The sequence below is a fragment of the Scyliorhinus canicula genome, chromosome 5 (assembly GCF_902713615.1).
Source record: "Scyliorhinus canicula chromosome 5, sScyCan1.1, whole genome shotgun sequence".
NCBI classification, from domain to species: domain Eukaryota; kingdom Metazoa; phylum Chordata; class Chondrichthyes; order Carcharhiniformes; family Scyliorhinidae; genus Scyliorhinus; species Scyliorhinus canicula.
The window spans coordinates 28,292,637-28,309,633 of NC_052150.1; the positions used below are offsets into that span (position 1 = coordinate 28,292,637).

Here is a 16,997-nt window from a genome sequence, read left to right on the forward strand (position 1 = left end):
GATCGCGGGCCAGTCCCCTCACGAGCACGCCCGTGGTGCTCGATCCTCTCTCCGCCCCCCACAGGCCCCACACTTACCTGTCGCGCGCTGTTCATGTCGGCAGCGACCAGGTGTGGTTGCCGCCGCCGTGAACCCGTCGGGGTCGTCAGCCCGCTCGGCCCATCCGGGCCGGAGAATCGCCGGGAAAAACAGCAAGCAGTGATTCTCCGAGCGGCGTGTCACAAAACGCGACACGCCATTTTGGGGGGGGGGGGGGGAAATCGCAGGGGGTGCCAGGGCGGCGTGGCCTGATTCGCTCGGCCCTCCTGCGATTCTGCCCCCCGGCGTGGGGAGCGGAGAATCGCACCCAAGGGATCCCACGACTGGCAGCTCAGATCAAAGCTCTCCATTCCTACCACATCCAGTCGTCAACAGCGTAGGACAATTAAACCATTGTCCAGCGATAGTGGATCCGAGCACATCTGTGCAAGAGACAAGGCATTTGCACCCACCTTCAGCTAGAAGTGCCTCCAGCCAGAGGTGAATGATTCATCTTGGCCTCCTCCTGAGGTCCCCAACATCTCAGATGCCAGTCTTCGGCCAATTAAGATTAATTTGCGATATCAAGAAATGGCTAGAGACACTGGATACAGCATTGGCTCTGGGCCCTGACAAAATTCCACAGTAATACTGAAGACTTGTTCATCTAAAGTAGCTGTGCTCCAATTCAGATAATTCAGTACAGCTACAAAACTGGCATCTGCCCAACAAAGTAAAGAATTCCCTGGTGTGCCCTGTCTCCAAATCCAATCTGGCCGATTAATGTGCCATAGTTTATGCTCAATAATCAGCAAGGCAATAATAGCTTTGTCCATGGCACCTACAGAGTGACACATTATTCAGCAATACCCTGACTAATGCCCAGTTTGAGTTCTGCCAGGGCCACTGAACTCCAATTCTAACCTTGGTTTGCACATATACAATACAACTGAATTCCAGAGGTGAGGTGAGAGTTATCATCCTTGACACTAAGACAGCATTTAACAGAGTGTGGCATGAAGGACCTCGAGCAAAATTGAAGTCAATGGTAATCGGGAGAATAATCTTCACTGGTTGGAGTCAAACGTAGCACAAAAGATGATGGTTTGGATTGCTAGAGGCCAATTATCTCTGCCCAAGGACATTGGTGCAGGAATTCCTCAGGGTAGTGTCTTGGGTCCAAACATCTTCAGCTCATTCATGATGGACTTTCCCTCCATCGTAAGTTCAAAAGTAATGATTTTCACTCATGACTGCACAAAGTACCACTGGCAACTCCTCCAAAACTAAAACAGTGCCAGAATGCAGCAGGACCTGAACCGTGAGTTGTCAAGTGACAAATAACATTTGCGCTACACAGGTGCTGGGCAATGACCATCTCCAACAAGTGTTCAAAATTATGACAGGTTTTGATAGCGAAAATAAGGAGAAACATTTCCAGTGGTGCAAGAGGCAGTCACCAGAGGATACAGATTTAAGATAATTGGCACACAAAAACCCATGGCAAGTGAAGAGAGCTATGTTTGATGCAGTGAATTATGATGATATGGAATGCAATGCTTGAAATGGGTAGTTTGCAGATTTAATATTAATTTTGAAAAAGGGAGTGGTGTATATATTTGACCAGGACAATGTTCCAAGGCCATTGGGGGTGGGAATAATTGGCTAACTCTTTTAAAGAGTTAACACAGGTATGGTAAGCTGAGCAGCCCTCTTCTGTGCTGGATGATTTTACGATGTAGCATTGCTTACAAACAAAAGCCAAATTTAGAGGAACTCTTTTTCCTGAAACTACATAGCACTTTGAATGGCAGGGTCTAAAAGTTCAACCGAACCACAACAGCTTGATGGACTTCAGAATTTTTTTATATTTCAAGATAGTTAAATGTGATTTGAAAAATATCCTTGAAATAACAGTGTAATAAATTGTGGGGATATCATTATTGCACTATCATTGCAAGAATGCTAACTGACTTCTTAAGAGTGATTCATTATTTTCATGCCATTGTTTCTTCCTCAAATTAATGTAGGCACTGCAACTGAAGATGCTTTTCATAACCTTGAAGGACAGGTCATTACTTCTCAAAGGATGAATTGCCTTTGCTCATTGGAAGCCATCACAGCAACATTATAATATTGTTTAGATTTTGTGCTTTGCCGTAACTAATTAATCCTCTGCGACATTATCCACAGGAATTCAACACCAAGCGCAGCCTTCATCTAAATCAGGGTTGGATTGAAGGGATAATTTGGCCAGATTAGTCCTACATCAGTTTAGATTCACATTTAAGAATTTATCAAAAATACAAAAATCTGAAAATTACCTGAAAATATATTTTTGAGGTTTTCTACAGCAGCTGCCAGCTGACTGTGCTGGACCACAGCATCTTTCACATCCTTCAGGTTCTCTATAGTATTAATGCTCTGTCTCCAATCCTTACTGACATCTGCCAAGGAATGCTGGATGTCTTTAACATCATTCAAGGCATTGTGAAGCTGGCTAAGCCCTGTCCGCACTCCATCCAACTGCGACTGGATGGCTGCCTGAAAGACAATTCAAAAGTAATCTCTGTAAGAGTGGAGATATGCATATTTAACTCCAGAAACACCTGGAAGAAATGTAATTAGCTTGAAACAGCTCCCATCTCATTATGCCAGTTGCCGAACAATGAGGTTTTATCATCACTGCTGTGGCAGGTTCATTTGATTAATTTTGAAAATTGTAAACAAACACATGACGTCTCTTTTCTCTGTGTTTGTTTGTAGTTGCTCGCATCCTGATTGAAGAGTAAAATTGAGAATGATTCCTTTCTGTGGTGACTGCCTCAGTTCATGGAGGATAAACAGTGATGAATATAGGAATTTCAGATATATTGTATCATATGTAGTTGGTGAGGAAAAACCATGGGTTAGTATGTGACTGCTGCAGTTGTATTTTTAAAAAGTCCTTTTTGAAAGGCAGTTAGACGTTTTGGAAACAGAGGTGCAATTAAAGCATCGTAAAAGGCTGGGCTAAGGACGTTTATTTATATTAAGAGGGTTCCCCGGGGAGTAGATAATTAGAGACAGTGTGTTCATTTAGAAAGATGATGTAGTTTGTGGGAGGAGCCAGGGGTCAGGTGTTGAGTTTTTCAGTTTTTAAGTTTAGTTTTAGATTGGGATGTGAACAGACAAGAAGCTGTGCTCTCAATACATTGAGGTTAGACCTGTCTATGGACAGAGTAGCACTTTTTGGAGAAATAGTCAGTTAAGGATTTGACAGTGGACAGACCAGCAGCTGATCTCAAGACAGTGAGTTAAAGATTTGCCTCTGAACAGGACAGGAGCAGTTTCAAAGGCTGGCAGTTCAAACGGTAAGTTGAGACAGGCAAGAATCTGCAAGCTGGGTCCTGAAGGATATCACTTTCTTAAAGCGGTTTATCCAAGGCATCTCTGTGCAGCACGTATTCCAGAGTCTGCTATTTGTATTTAAAAGTGGACTGTGATCCAAGATGGGTTTTGTTTGAGTGGAGACAAAGATAGCAGTTAGGATTGTTTCATTGTATTGGTAAGCACTGTTTAACTGGTAATTGAATGTTATTTGCCTTTATGATGTTAAATTTAAAAATACTGTGTTAATAATAAAGTTAGTTTTAATATACCATAATCCTATTTGTGCATGAAATCACTCCCGGAGCAAAGTATCCTTTCCTCAGTCTACAAAATAAAATATTGGGGTTTCTGTCCGGTACCCTAGCAACTGTTGAGGTTTGGTCTGGGATCGTAATAAAATGTTAATACGGACAGGTTGTAACTTCAATGTGCCATTTGTGAATGTGCAGGTTGTGTGTCACAGAATATTAAATACCAATGATCCAGGTGGTGCAAATATATGACAGATTCCTCAAAAAGGAAATGAACCTAGTGCACTAAAAATCTGTCTGATTGTGAATTAAACTAAAGATAATTAAAGCAACTTGTGCTGGCAAAAGTTAGAAGTAACATTAAAAATTCTGTTTTTCACAAACCAATTAATACTTGCAATAGTTGCTGAATGGGCTCCAATGCAAATTAGTAAAAGCTGGTACTGAAATTCTTTTTGAATCCTTCAGTAAAACAATTTAATTAAATTGCTCTTAATGGTACCTTTGAACATCATTTTTTTTTGTTTAAAATATATGTTCAATGGAAAAGGAGCTTGCTGCTAGATATTGGCTTAATTTAGGAAATAGTTCATTTTAGTAAAATGTATTTAAAAAAGACCGAAACCTAGAAGAGAAAAAAAGCCAACCTTTTATAATTACCATTTTTTGAAAAGCTTTAAGAAATACCAAAATTAAATGTCTTGCACTTGCAGTTACGTCTGCTGATACGATAATAGAATCAAAGTAATTCTGGCACAGTAAGAAGCCATTTCACCCAACAAGTCCATGCCAGCTCTATGTAGAGCAATACAGTCAGTCTCATTACCCCATTCTATCCCCATAGCTCTGCAAAATTTTTCCAAGTACCCATACAAATTTATTTTGAAATTATTGATTCATAGGCATCATGTTCCAGGCCATTACCACTCACTGCATAAAGATACTAATGTACACAGACGACTGCGTGGCAAAATTTGGTTCCAACTCCATCTACAAGTTTGGTGACGACACAACCATAGTGGGTCAGATCTCGAACAACGACGAGTCAGAATAGAGGAAAGAGATAGAGAACCTAGTGGAGTAGTGTAACGACAACAATCTATCCCTCAATGCCAGCAAAACTAAAGAGCTAGTTATTGACTTCAGGAAGCAAAGTACTGTACACACCCCTGTCAGCATCAACGGGGCCGAGGTGGAGATGGTTAACAGCTTCAAATTCCTAGGGATGCACTTCACCTAACATCTGTCCTGGTAACACCCACGTCGATGCTACCACCAAGAAAGTACAACAGCACCTATGCTTCCTCAGAAAACCAAGGAAATTCGACATGTACACATTAAGTCTTACCAACTTTTACAGATGCACCATAGAAAGCATTCTCTCTGGCTGCATCACAACCTGGTAAGGCAACTGCTCAGCCCAAGGCCGCAAGAAGCTTCAGAGTCGTGAACACAGCCCAGTCCATCACAAGAACCTCCCTCACATCCATTGACTCCATCTACACCTCCCACTGCCTTGGGGAAAATGGACAGCATAATCAAAGACCCCTCCGACCCGGCTTACTCACTGTTCCAACTTCTTCCTTTGGCCAGTAGGTACAGAAGTCTGAAAACACGCACAAACGGATTCAAAAACAGCTTCTTCCCCGCTGTTACCAGACTCCTAAACAACCCTCTTATGGACTGACCTGATTAATTCTACACCCCTGTATGTTTCACCCGATGCCTGTGTCTATGTACTTACATTGTGTACCTTGTGTTGCCTATTATGTATTTTCTTTTTATTTTCATGTACTTAATGATCTGTTTGAGCTGCTCGCAGATAAATACTTTTCACTGTACCTCGGTACTCGTGACAACAAACAAATTCAATCCAATCCAAGTTCTTTCCCACCTCCCCATTCATAAAAACCTTACATCTCTGTGTCCACTAAATCCTTGTAACATCAAGACATCAAGTAATAATAAATTAATTAAATTAGTGGAAAGTTAATGTTATGCATTAGAAATAACCAGGTCCACATTTATTTAATTTGTCAAACTGCAATTACACCACCACCACTGTGGAGGCACAGCAGTGCAGCCAGTGGCAGGACAATGTATTTACAATGTGACAAGCTGACACAGGCTGTTTTGAATGTGGAAATATAAACGATTATAACAGTATGAATGGCTTTAAGGTGCAAGCTGAATTATTTGTGTTCCCTCGTCCAAATTTCACCCCCTTGGAATGCTGGTTTTCCAATGTGCAGGACTAATTATTAGTTACATTATTGCTTATATGGCCTTGCAAGAAAACATGCCAGGAGATGCCTTCTTTGCAATACGTAGATACACAGAGTAGTTTCTTCCTCTTCTGCATACTGACCTTCAGCCTGGCTTCCACTGAGGCCTTCTTCCGAGCCTCCCGTCTGCGATACTGCTCCACTTTGTCCAGCTGATCAGGCCGCTGCAGCATTCCAGCCACTCGCTGTGCAGCTGTCCACACAGCTTCCCGGTCAGTTTCTTCCATGTTCACAATGTTTACCAGAAATCCTTTGGAATAACATGCAGATATTTATGCTGCTTATCATTTAAATCCTCTCTCCCAATTACCCCCCCCCCACAAATCACACAAAACCAGGCTAAAAACCTCTTGCATCGGGGCAGATTTTAAATATTTTGTTTTAATTTATATTTTGCCCCACTCCTGATTTATTATTTTGCGAACCTTTCTTCCATTTGTACGGTGGAGGCAACTTTCTATTCTTGTGGGATTTGATTCTGCTCACCTTAAATCTTTCAATTCCACACACTGTCCTCCGCTTAACAACACTATTGATGATCAACCCCCCAACCTAGATGTAGATCTGTCACATGGATCCAGATACCCTGATAGGACACATCTGATGGATAGATTAGCCCTAGCTGGACAAATAGAAAACTAGGTGGTTTTAGTTGGGTCCAGCAATGATCTTGCACATCCTAGGAGTTGGCTGTGCCAACCTGCACCCAAGCTGTCTGGATTCAGTAAGTGAGGTCTAGCCTTATGAGAGGAGAGTGTGCCTTCCATATTGGAAACTTCCAGGCGTGATATTCTAATGTGAATAGGAACTCGTGGTGATGGTTTCTGCATGTATTAGGCACCTGGCTGAGAAAATAGACACAGAACTCACCAGTTAAAGGTGCACACAGGCAATCTGATCCTACATTATGTCAATGGCAGCTGGTAGCCAGCAGCAACAGTGGTTGTAGAAAACCCTTCTCACCTTCAAATAGAATACATGCTTCAAGACAATATTACGGTCATAAGGAGAAGATTACATCATAGACAGCATAAGTTTTTCCCCCCCTACATATAACATGGTCCAACTGTCCCACCCGACTTTTGCACAAGACTACCAGTGAGCTCTACACGTCCAGGCGGGAAGGGCATCTGCTGGATGGAATAATGGATGATGGAAAGAAAAGTTTTGTTTTCAAAGTCAGGAATAAGATAGCATTATACAATTCAACAGCAAATAGGAACTTTTCTTAAAAGGATTCGCACACCATAAGGAGTAATTAAATATAGCTCTTGCGGCTAAAGGAATCAATGGGTATGGGGGTTGGAAATCAGGGTATTGAACTTGGGTGATCAGCCATGGTCATAATGAATAACGGAGCAGGGTCAAAGGGCCTCCTCCTGCTTCTATTTTCTAGGTATAAGTAGCTGTATCCACCAATGCCGTGCAATAATTTATCGTCTTTGATGTTTGCATAATATTCAGTATCTAATCACATGATAAATCATCAAAGATTATCTAATGTTATAGTACTCATAAATTATAGGAATATTATTTTAAACCAGTACTTTTAATCTTCAATAGACTTTTCAGATTAATTGCTCTGAACCTTAAATTGCTCACTCCACTACCACAATCAGTACTTTATCCAGGTACCAAAGAGTTCAAAGTGTTCTCTCCAAACACACTCGTGTTTTGAAAGGTAATACCTTTGTTTGTACTATCACAGCATTTTCATGGCTAAGTCAAAAAATCAAAACATAGCTTAATCTTGAAATCATCAATCAACAGTAAGCAATATTGTTAAATATATATAATTTTAAGATATTGTTTTCTTTAGTAAATTGAAGTAACTCCAGGATTCAAGGTGATTAATGCGATTCTTCTCACAATCAACCCAGCATTGGAGTAGACCTAAGAAAGTGAAAGACGTTTGAAATGTTGTACTTACTTTACTTTACTATCAATTGAAGGGTGAATTCTGATTGCAGAGCTCCAACCTGCATTATAAAATACAGAAATTCAAGCTGTTTGATGTAGAATGCAAGTGTAGTTTGAACAGTAATATTAAGGTGCAGCCGTGTTACCATTACACTCTGGGCAGAAGCATAGTCTCCTCATAATCGCTCCCTGTTTGCACCAGTCAGCGTGGCATCTGATCACTCTTCAAGTCCCTTTCTCCTGCAAGGTTCCTCTGTTGACAAGACAGTCACAAACCTGTTCTGGACAGATATCTTGCCTCTCTTACTGGCCTGCCTCTCCCTTCAGGGGATTCCTTTATATATATTTTTCTCCCCAGTGTAATCTCTCCTTGAGCCCCATTCTCCAGAAAGGTACCTCTGTCTGCAGCATAGTCCTGAACCTGCTCTGTTTGATATACGCATCATTACTAAGATAATTGTTCCTCTGAACTTGGTGCTCAATACTTTAACTGGTGTCCTGCTGCACCCTTCATCCTCACTGTGTTAAAGACAGATCATACTATCTCCTCTTCAAACACATTCTTAACCAGAACTTCAAAACTATGAAACGTATTACCCTCCTTCCCTCCTGCAATCTTCTGGCTTTTATTTCCCAAGCCCCAAAACAACAAATCACTGGTTCTAGATTTACCCTTTTTTCTTCTACCTTTTATAGATGTGGTGCTGTACTGCATCGTAGACTTTGGCCTGTCATCTAGATTTCTGATCAAGTAGCATGTTTCAACTGTTCCCTGAGATAACACTGGCTGCTTATGCTTCTGTTATTTGTGGGGGTTTGTAAATTGGGAAGAAGTGCCAGCTCAGGGTGTTCGAGAAGCATGTTACAAACTATTTCAGCCTTACATCTGGTCTATTCCAGAAAGCCAGTTGGTGAAGGACAGGACTGGAGCCAATCTTTGCACAAGCACAATTCTTCTAAACCAATGTCAGTTTTAGTCCATCTCCTTTGGCCAGAAGCTTCCTCCTTGTACTTTGTTTTCACAGACTTTGGAGACTGATTTAACCCAATTATTACCATGACCACCATCTTGCCAGGCACTATCACCAGAATGGTTACAAACTAATAGGATTTACAACAGACAGATGGTGGTGTAGTGGTAATGTCAATGGACTAGTAACCCAGATGCCCAGGTTAATGCTCTGGGTTACAATTCTATCACAGCCGCTGGTAGAAGTTGGAGACCATTGCAGCCCCTTGGTGGTTGGGGACGAGGGAGGGGAGTGCCAACCTGGCACTGCCAGGGTACCAGATTGGCACTGCCAGCGTAGCACTGCAAAGAGGCAGGAGGGGGTTAAGGGGGTCTGAAAGGGGGAGTCCTCAACAACCCCATAGTGGGGTACGCTCACTTGGAGGAGGGGAAATGCTATGAGGGCAAGGATCAATTGATGTGGGGCCAGATCACCCTAATGCCTGTGTGCTGTGGGGAGGAAGGTGGGGTGTCATGCGGACGTTTAGTGATTTGATTGGGTGCGGGGGAAAGAGGTTGCCCCTCCAGCGTTGAGGGTTGGGTGTTGCTCATGGTGCAGGGGTTTGTGATGTCAGTGGATGGGCACTGTGGGGGACCCTCAACCTAACTTTCTGAAATCTGGGCACACTTCAAAAAATGACACCCTGATCTCGGAGGAGCCAGTCCTGCCGGTGTCTTTAGTCCACTGCAGAAAAAAATCCTCACAGGATTTTTCAGTGAGAAACTCCCCAAGTTCCAAAATAACCAAGTGTGGGTGAATACAGTTCTGGATTGCAGCCAAACCTCCTGGTGGGAATCACTTCTCGAAATCCATCCAAAATTACATTTGATCATTTTTTGGGAGAATTGCACCCCAAAGGCCTTGGAAACGCACCCTGGTAGAAAATTGACATTCACATCATTGGTAATTGGACCATTTAGATAAACGCTAGGCAATGATTGGGACTGAATTGAACTCCAGAGTTTGTTGTGGGAAAGAAATGCATAAACAGGAATCCTCTGACAGGAGAGGCAGGCGGATGGAGAGGTTCCCGCCCGGAACTGGTTCAGGACCGTCCTGCAGACAGAGGGACCTTACATGCGAGCAAGGTTCAAGAAGGGATCAGATACCACACTGACTATGCATCCAGGGAATGATTATGAGAAGACCATGCTTCTGTCCAGAATGTAGTGGTAATTCTGCTACACTTTAATATTGCTGTTCAAATATTAGCGTGCATCAAGACTTACACTGAACAACATTACCAATAAGGCTCATCACTTCAAATCATTTTGGAATTTGGGATTAAATGGTTAATTGACTCCCAGGATCCCGATTTCCCATATAAACATATGTGCCCAAGCTTCCTCCATCTTCTATGCTGGGTTTATCTTAGGTCTGAACTTGTGAAAAGGAGTGTTCAGACTAGATGTCTGCAGGGTGAGAAAGAAACAATATTGTTTTCCAAGTCTGTGTTGAATCGGGGAGGTGAAATGCAAAATGGAATGAAGTTAAAGTGCAGAATCACATGAAATCAGGACAACACTTGCTGACAGAATAGGGATGTTGTGCAAAACAATTAAACGAGGTGGGGGACACACATAATGTTTTGAAAAAAAACATTTCTGCCAAGACAAATGTCTATCTATTGCAGGAACTATGGGACATGAAATATTTCAGCTCCCCAAAACAAATACCATCATTGCTGATTGAGAAATTAGTTTCTGGTTGCAAATATATTTCACAACAAATCCATGTGGACTTTGCACATTCTTCCCCATGTCTGAGTGAGTCTCACCCCCACAACCCAAAGATGTACAGGGTAGGTGAATTGGCCAAGCTAAATTGCCCCTTCATTGGAAAAAATTGGGTACACTAAATTATTTAAAAAACAAGTTTCTTCCTACCTACCCTGTCTATATCCCTCATAATTATGTGCACCTCAATGAGGTCTCCCCTCAGCCTTCTCTGCTTTAAAGAAACCAACCCTAGCCTCTCTTCAGAACTGAAAAGTTCCTGGTGAATCTCCTCTGCACCCTTTCTGGTACAATCACATCCTTTCTGTAGTGTGGCAACAAGAATGGCAGGCAATACTCTAGATGTCGTCAAACAAGTGTTTTATACAGCTCAATGATATCCTCCCTGTTCTTATACTCTATGCCTCAGCTAATAAAGGCAAGTATCTTAACCACCTTATCAATCTGTCCTGCTGCCTTCAGGGATCTTTGGACATGCCCCCCAAAGTCCCTCTGATCCTCTGTACTTCCTAGTGTCCCACCATTCATTGTATACTATTCCCTTGCCTTGATGGCCCTTCCAAATCGCATAACCTCACATTTTTCAGGGTTAAATTTCAAATGGCCCAGCACCGATCCCGGAGGCATACTATTGAATACAGGCTTCCAGTCACAAAAGCAACCTTCAACAATTACCCTCTTCATCCTGCCACTAAGCCAATTTTGGATCCAATTTGCCAAATTGCACTAAATCCTATGGGCTTTTATCTTATAATCAGTCTCCCATGCGGGACCTTGTCAAAAACCTTACTGAGGTCCGTGTAGACTACATCAACTGCATTGCCCTCATCTACAAGCTTAGCCACTGTCATAATATACATCCATCTTTTCTTTTTTTTAAATAAATTTAGAGTACCCAATTAATTTTTTCCAATTAAGGGGCAATTTAGCGTGGTCAATCCACCTAACCTGCACATCTTTGGCTTGTGGGGGCGAAACCCACGCAAACACGGGGAGAATGTGCAAACTCCACACGGACAGTGACCCAGGGCCGGGATCGAACCTGGGATTTCGGCGCCGTGATGAAGCAATGCTACCCACTGTGCCACCGTGCTGCCCCATAATATACATCCATGTATATAATGGAGTGCAGACAGGCAGTGATTGACACACAGGATGACCAATAAGCACACAGAACACATCAAAGTTGTTAGTCATGATGTCGTCCTGACAAAGCCATGTTGACCATCATCGATTAACCCTTGCCTCACCAAGTGAAGATTAATTCTGTGCCTCAAAATTGTTTCAAATAATTTCCCTAGGACTGATGCTAGACACACTGGCCTGTCATTATCTGATTTTTCCCTACTTCCCTCCTTGAATAATACCACACCCTTCTTGAATATTACATTAGCTATCATCCAGCGCCTCTTCTGAGGCCAGAGAGGATATGAAAATCAGCGCCAGGGGCTCTGCAACCACCTCCCTGCCTCACACAGCAGCCTGGGTCAGGGTACATCTGATCTGTAATGATCGCCACTGTCCTGATCCTGGGGCTGTGGTGATGCAAACTGCAAATGATCGCCATTGCCAGGCCCCGAGACTGTAATGATCCACACGGCTGGATCTGAGATAATAACAGATGGCTTGGCTGAGAAGCGACAATGACACCAAGCACCGACTGCCGGAGCCTCAGGCTGCAGCAGCCACACTAACCCGGACCCAGTGACTCCAATGCCTTGACGCTGGGGCTCCAAACCCCGGGGGCTACACTCAAATGAATTGCCAGAGTTAAAGGCTGCGATGACCGGGTGTCCGGACCGGGCGGTGGAACTGTACCACACCTGCGGCTCCCTTGACCGCCCCGATCCGCAGGACAGGCCTCAGGTCCAGCACCATCCCCGCCCCGGACCTCTTACCTGCAGGCGGACTGGCGGGCGGTCGGACAACAACCTATAACAACGCCAGAGGGGCTGGGGATGGGGAGGGAAGGCGGGTAAACAGTAACGGCACAGAATGGAGTTGACATTCAAACCAGGCCAGCGCGCGGCCCCCGCAACACCACCCTCCAGCCGGCTGGAAACCGCGCGGCCGACGGGTAATGTCGTCCGCTGGTCCTCCCGGAGAACTATACATCCCGGCAGGCACTGCGGCTATTTCCGGCCTGGGGGGCGGGTAGACTGGGGCTCGGATAGACTGGGGGCGGGGCAGACTGGGGAAGGAGCGGAGCAGACTCCGGAAAGGGGTGGAGCAGACTTCGGAAGTGGCGGAGCGGGGCCAGACTGGGGAAGGAGAGGATCCAGACTGGGGAAGGGGGCGGGGCAGACTGGGGAAGGGGGCGGGGCAGACTCCGGAAGGGGGTGGAGCAGACTCCGGAAGGGGGTGGAGCAGACTCCGGAAGTGGCGGAGCGGGGCCAGACTGGGGAAGGAGAGGATCCAGGCGGGGCAGACTGGGGAAGGGAGCGGGCAGACTGGGGAAGGGGGCGGGCAGACTGGGGAAGGAGCAGAGCAGACTCCGGAAGGGGGGGTGGAGCAGACTCCGGAAGTGGCGGGGCCAGACTGGGGAAGGGGCGGGGCCAGACTGGGGAAGGGGCGGGCCAGACTGGGGAAGGGGCGGGACAGAAAGGGAAGGGGGCGGGGCCAGACTGGAAAAGGGCGGGCCAAGCCAAAGTGGGGGTGGACTACAGCTGTCCACATTCCCTCCAGTTATGAACTGAACTGACAGCTCCACACATCTTTTCCACTGAGTAATAATACAATGCTCCATATGCTTCACCCAATGTCTGTGTCTATGTATTTATATTGTGTATTTACATATGTCCTATGTTTTTCATGTATGGAACAATCTGGATTATACGCAGAACAGTACTTTTCATTGTACTTCGGTACATGTGACAATAAATCAAATCAACCCCCCCCTTCTGAAAACTCTTTTTTTTTTAAATTTAGATTACCCAATTATTTTTTCTATTAAGGGGCAATTTAGCGTGGCCAATCCACCTACTCTGCACATTTTTGGGTTGTGGGGGCGAAACCCACGCAGACACGGGGAGAATGTGCAAACTCCACACGGACAGTGACCGAGAGCCGGGATCGAACCTGGGACCTCAGCGCCGTGAGGCGGTTATGCTAACCACTAGGCCACCGTGCTGCCCTCCTTCTGAAAACTCTTGACGCCCATCTCCAACAAAACTTTAACTCAATGCCCAGCCTCCGCCCTCTTGGCTAGACAATTCCACAGATTAACGAATGACCCTCAGAGAAAAAAAAAATATCCTCAACTCAGTGTGGAACGGGAGACCTAGTTTAAAATTGTGTCCCCTAGTTTCCCCCACAAGAGTGAACATCCTCTGAGCATCCACCCTGTGAAGCCCTCAGAGGGTCTTGTATGTTTCAATGAGATCACCTCTCTCCTAAATTCAAATAGGTACTGTAGTAATCCACGGGAGGCAGGAGTTCCGTCACCACACCAATATTTATTTACAATAACGATATTACAGGAGCAGCTACAAACAGTGCTGCTAGCAGTCCAGTCAACTTAAGACTGGACTCACAAAGCCTACACAGGTGATTACATGGGCCCCCTCAATGAGCTATCATTGAGGGAGCTCATACTCCAATTGGCCAACCAATAAAGCCAATTGGAGTTCATTACAGGTACAGGCACAACCTGCTCAACCTTTCCTTGTGAGACAGCTCCTTCATCCTAGGAATCAGAAACTTCTCCAAACTGCTTGTAATACAATTATATCCTTTCTAAAGTAAGGGGACATGAAAATGAGAAGGGGACAAAGCCAAACGTCAAAGGCACAAAATTAGTGATATATTTCTCAGATGGCCAGAACCTAACTGCCTCAGAAGAGAATATTTCTATGTTAAAAAAAAAAATTCTCCCATCCTACCACACCTGGCCCTAGCAGCCTTTCCTTCTATTTCTTCCTTCCTCATGTGTTTATCTGGCTCCCTTTTCATAGCATCAATGTTATTTGCCTCAGCTGCTCCTTGTGGTAGTTATACATTCTCGACACCCTCTGGGTAAAAGTAGTTTCACAATGATTAAGAAAGGAACCACAGAATGACATTTGGATTTTCAACAGTCCATCATTTTACCAAAGGTTATTTCAAACCACACAATGCTCCAGTTATTATTTCAAATCCTGTTCAAAGAGACACAGCATTTGAGACTTGAGCATTTAATCAAGGGTGACAGGCCCAGTGCAATATTAAAGGAATGTTGCACTTCAAAGACACCACCTTTCAGATGAAATTTTAAACCAAGGACCCATCTGCCCTCTCAAGTGGATGCAAAACATCGCAAGGCAATATCCGATGAAGAACAGGGGAATTCTCCCTGCTTTCCAGGCAAATTATTCTCCCTTAACCATTATCACTGCAAAAAAAACAATCTCATTGCTGTTCATGGGAGCTTACTGTAGACACATTATTGCACATGACACCTTTTCTATTTTACAATAGGAACTACACTTCAAAAGTACTACATTATTTGCAAACTACCTTGATCATAAGAATCTGGAACTCAAAGGAAAATCTGGGGCGTGATATAACGGGAAAAGTAGTAAGTGTCATATCGGTCGTGATTTCCTGGGTGTTTCCCGATGGCTGAGCGAGCGAAACCATGGCCCATATTTAATGGCACTTAGTGCCGGAAATGATGCCGCACGAGCTTCATGGCGGAACTGGTTGTCCCGCCAACTGATTCGCCGGAACGGCTCCCGGCACCTCCCCGCTAACAAGGTGGGAGCTGCTCATAAACGCTCCCTTTGAACTAATTCCCAGACAGCACACAACCATGACACCATGTTGACTTGCTCCACGCTCCGGGGATGCCGACCTAGCCAGGCTGCCGGATGCGTGGATGTAGGACGGGACACCCTTATCCCCTGGGGGGGTCACTGGACTAGCAACAGGGCCGCCATTGACGTTAGTTTGGTAGCGTGTCCAGGAGGACTGCCGTACAATGTCAGAAGAAGACCAATGACCTCCACCAGGCCGCAAGAGTAAATTAACATCAGCCCCCTAGCATCAGTCCCATCTGCCATCCCTCTGACCTACACCATCACCCCCTTCCCAACAAGTCGGCACTGGCACCTCACACCGCCACTCCCCCTACCCCTGATGAGGAACAGGCCCTGGGGATCGTGGGTTGGCTGGCGAGAGAGCAGTTACCACCAGCGAGAATGGACTTCGTCACAGATGTAAGGATTCACTGCCCCTTCATCCAGATGGTTCTTCTCAAGTGATTTGTTCATGTCAGACAGAATGATCCTTGCCAGACATTTCCATTCTCTTGCAGGATCTCCACCTAATGGGCCTGGGCCATCTAGGGTCACGTCCTCCCCTCCCCAAGAGAGCACCTAGTAGGGGAGCCCCGAAGAGATCGCCATCAAGGCATTGGAGGTCTCATCCCCATCCTCCAGATAGACACACAACTCAGTGGGTGACATTAGTGGACAGGCTTCATGGGAAACAATCTGGTGAGCACCACACAGTTGTTGAAGCACATCAGGTGGAGGCAGGAACATCCAAGGGTGTCAGCAGTTGGAGGGAGGTCTGCTGGATCCCAGGATTCAGCTGAGTCCCAGTCAGATGCCGAGCTTCTGGGCAAGGTTTTCCCGGAGCTGATACAGACGCCAGGGCACGGCCCTGACATTCGGGAGCAGATGTCAGCAACATGCCGGCGAGTGCATAGCTGATTGGTGGAGTCCCAAATGCTACAAGCACAGGAGATGGCGCTGGCAAGGTGTGGCACCGAGGCCAACACTACCAGGGTGGCGACCATAATGGAAAAGCCTGCAGCACAAGGTCAGTGTCATGAGTGGTGATGTCCAAGGCATTGATCAGTCAGTTACGACCATGACTGAGGGCCTCGTCATCATGTCCCAGTTGCTGAGGGATGTCCCACATGCTGGTGGACATTGCCGAGGCTCCCCGGAGCATGTCCCATAAGCAGGTTGACATTGCCGAGGCTCTCCGGGGCATGACCCATACACAGGTAGACATTACGGAGGCTCCCCAGAACATGGCCTATACGCAGGTAGACATTGCCGAAGCTCCCCGGAACATGGCCCTTACACAGGTAGACATTACGGAGGCTCGCCGAAGCATGTCCCATACGCAGTAGACATTGCCGAGGCTCTCTGAAGCGTGTCCCAGTCACTGAAAAGCATCGCCTAGGGCGTCAATGCTATGGTGCAGACAACGAGAAGTCATCAGGACTGGCAGAGCCAGATACCGCAGATGCTCTGGAGCACACTCCAGTTGCCCCTCCATCCCATGGAGACCCACAAGGCCCTCCGGGCACCATCCGGGAGGAGGGAGCGCTGGAGGCCAGCCCAGTACCTGTCAACAGGGTGAGGGCGGAAATCTTCACCTCACCCAAATCCCCACCCCCTCCCTCCTGACACC

At 45.5% G+C, this 16,997-nt stretch overlaps 1 protein-coding gene across 2 annotated transcripts in view; it reads right to left on the reverse strand.

The window, feature by feature from the left end:
- The window catches only part of exoc3 (exocyst complex component 3), a 44,913-nt gene extending 32,216 nt beyond the window's left edge, over nucleotides 1-12,697 (reverse strand). Inside the window, exons 1-5 of one of the 2 annotated variants that reach the window (XM_038796823.1) lie at nucleotides 12,491-12,697; nucleotides 7,857-7,905; nucleotides 6,797-6,889; nucleotides 6,010-6,176; nucleotides 2,343-2,562 (exon numbers count right to left, since the gene is read on the reverse strand). In XM_038796823.1, coding sequence (XP_038652751.1) covers nucleotides 2,343-2,562; nucleotides 6,010-6,153 — 364 coding nt within the window. In that variant the 5' untranslated portion in view covers nucleotides 6,154-6,176; nucleotides 6,797-6,889; nucleotides 7,857-7,905; nucleotides 12,491-12,697. The remainder of the gene's footprint in view (nucleotides 1-2,342; nucleotides 2,563-6,009; nucleotides 6,177-6,796; nucleotides 6,890-7,856; nucleotides 7,906-12,490) is intronic. The other variant, XM_038796822.1, reaches the window with a different exon arrangement.
- Between the last annotated feature and the right edge of the window lie 4,300 nt (nucleotides 12,698-16,997).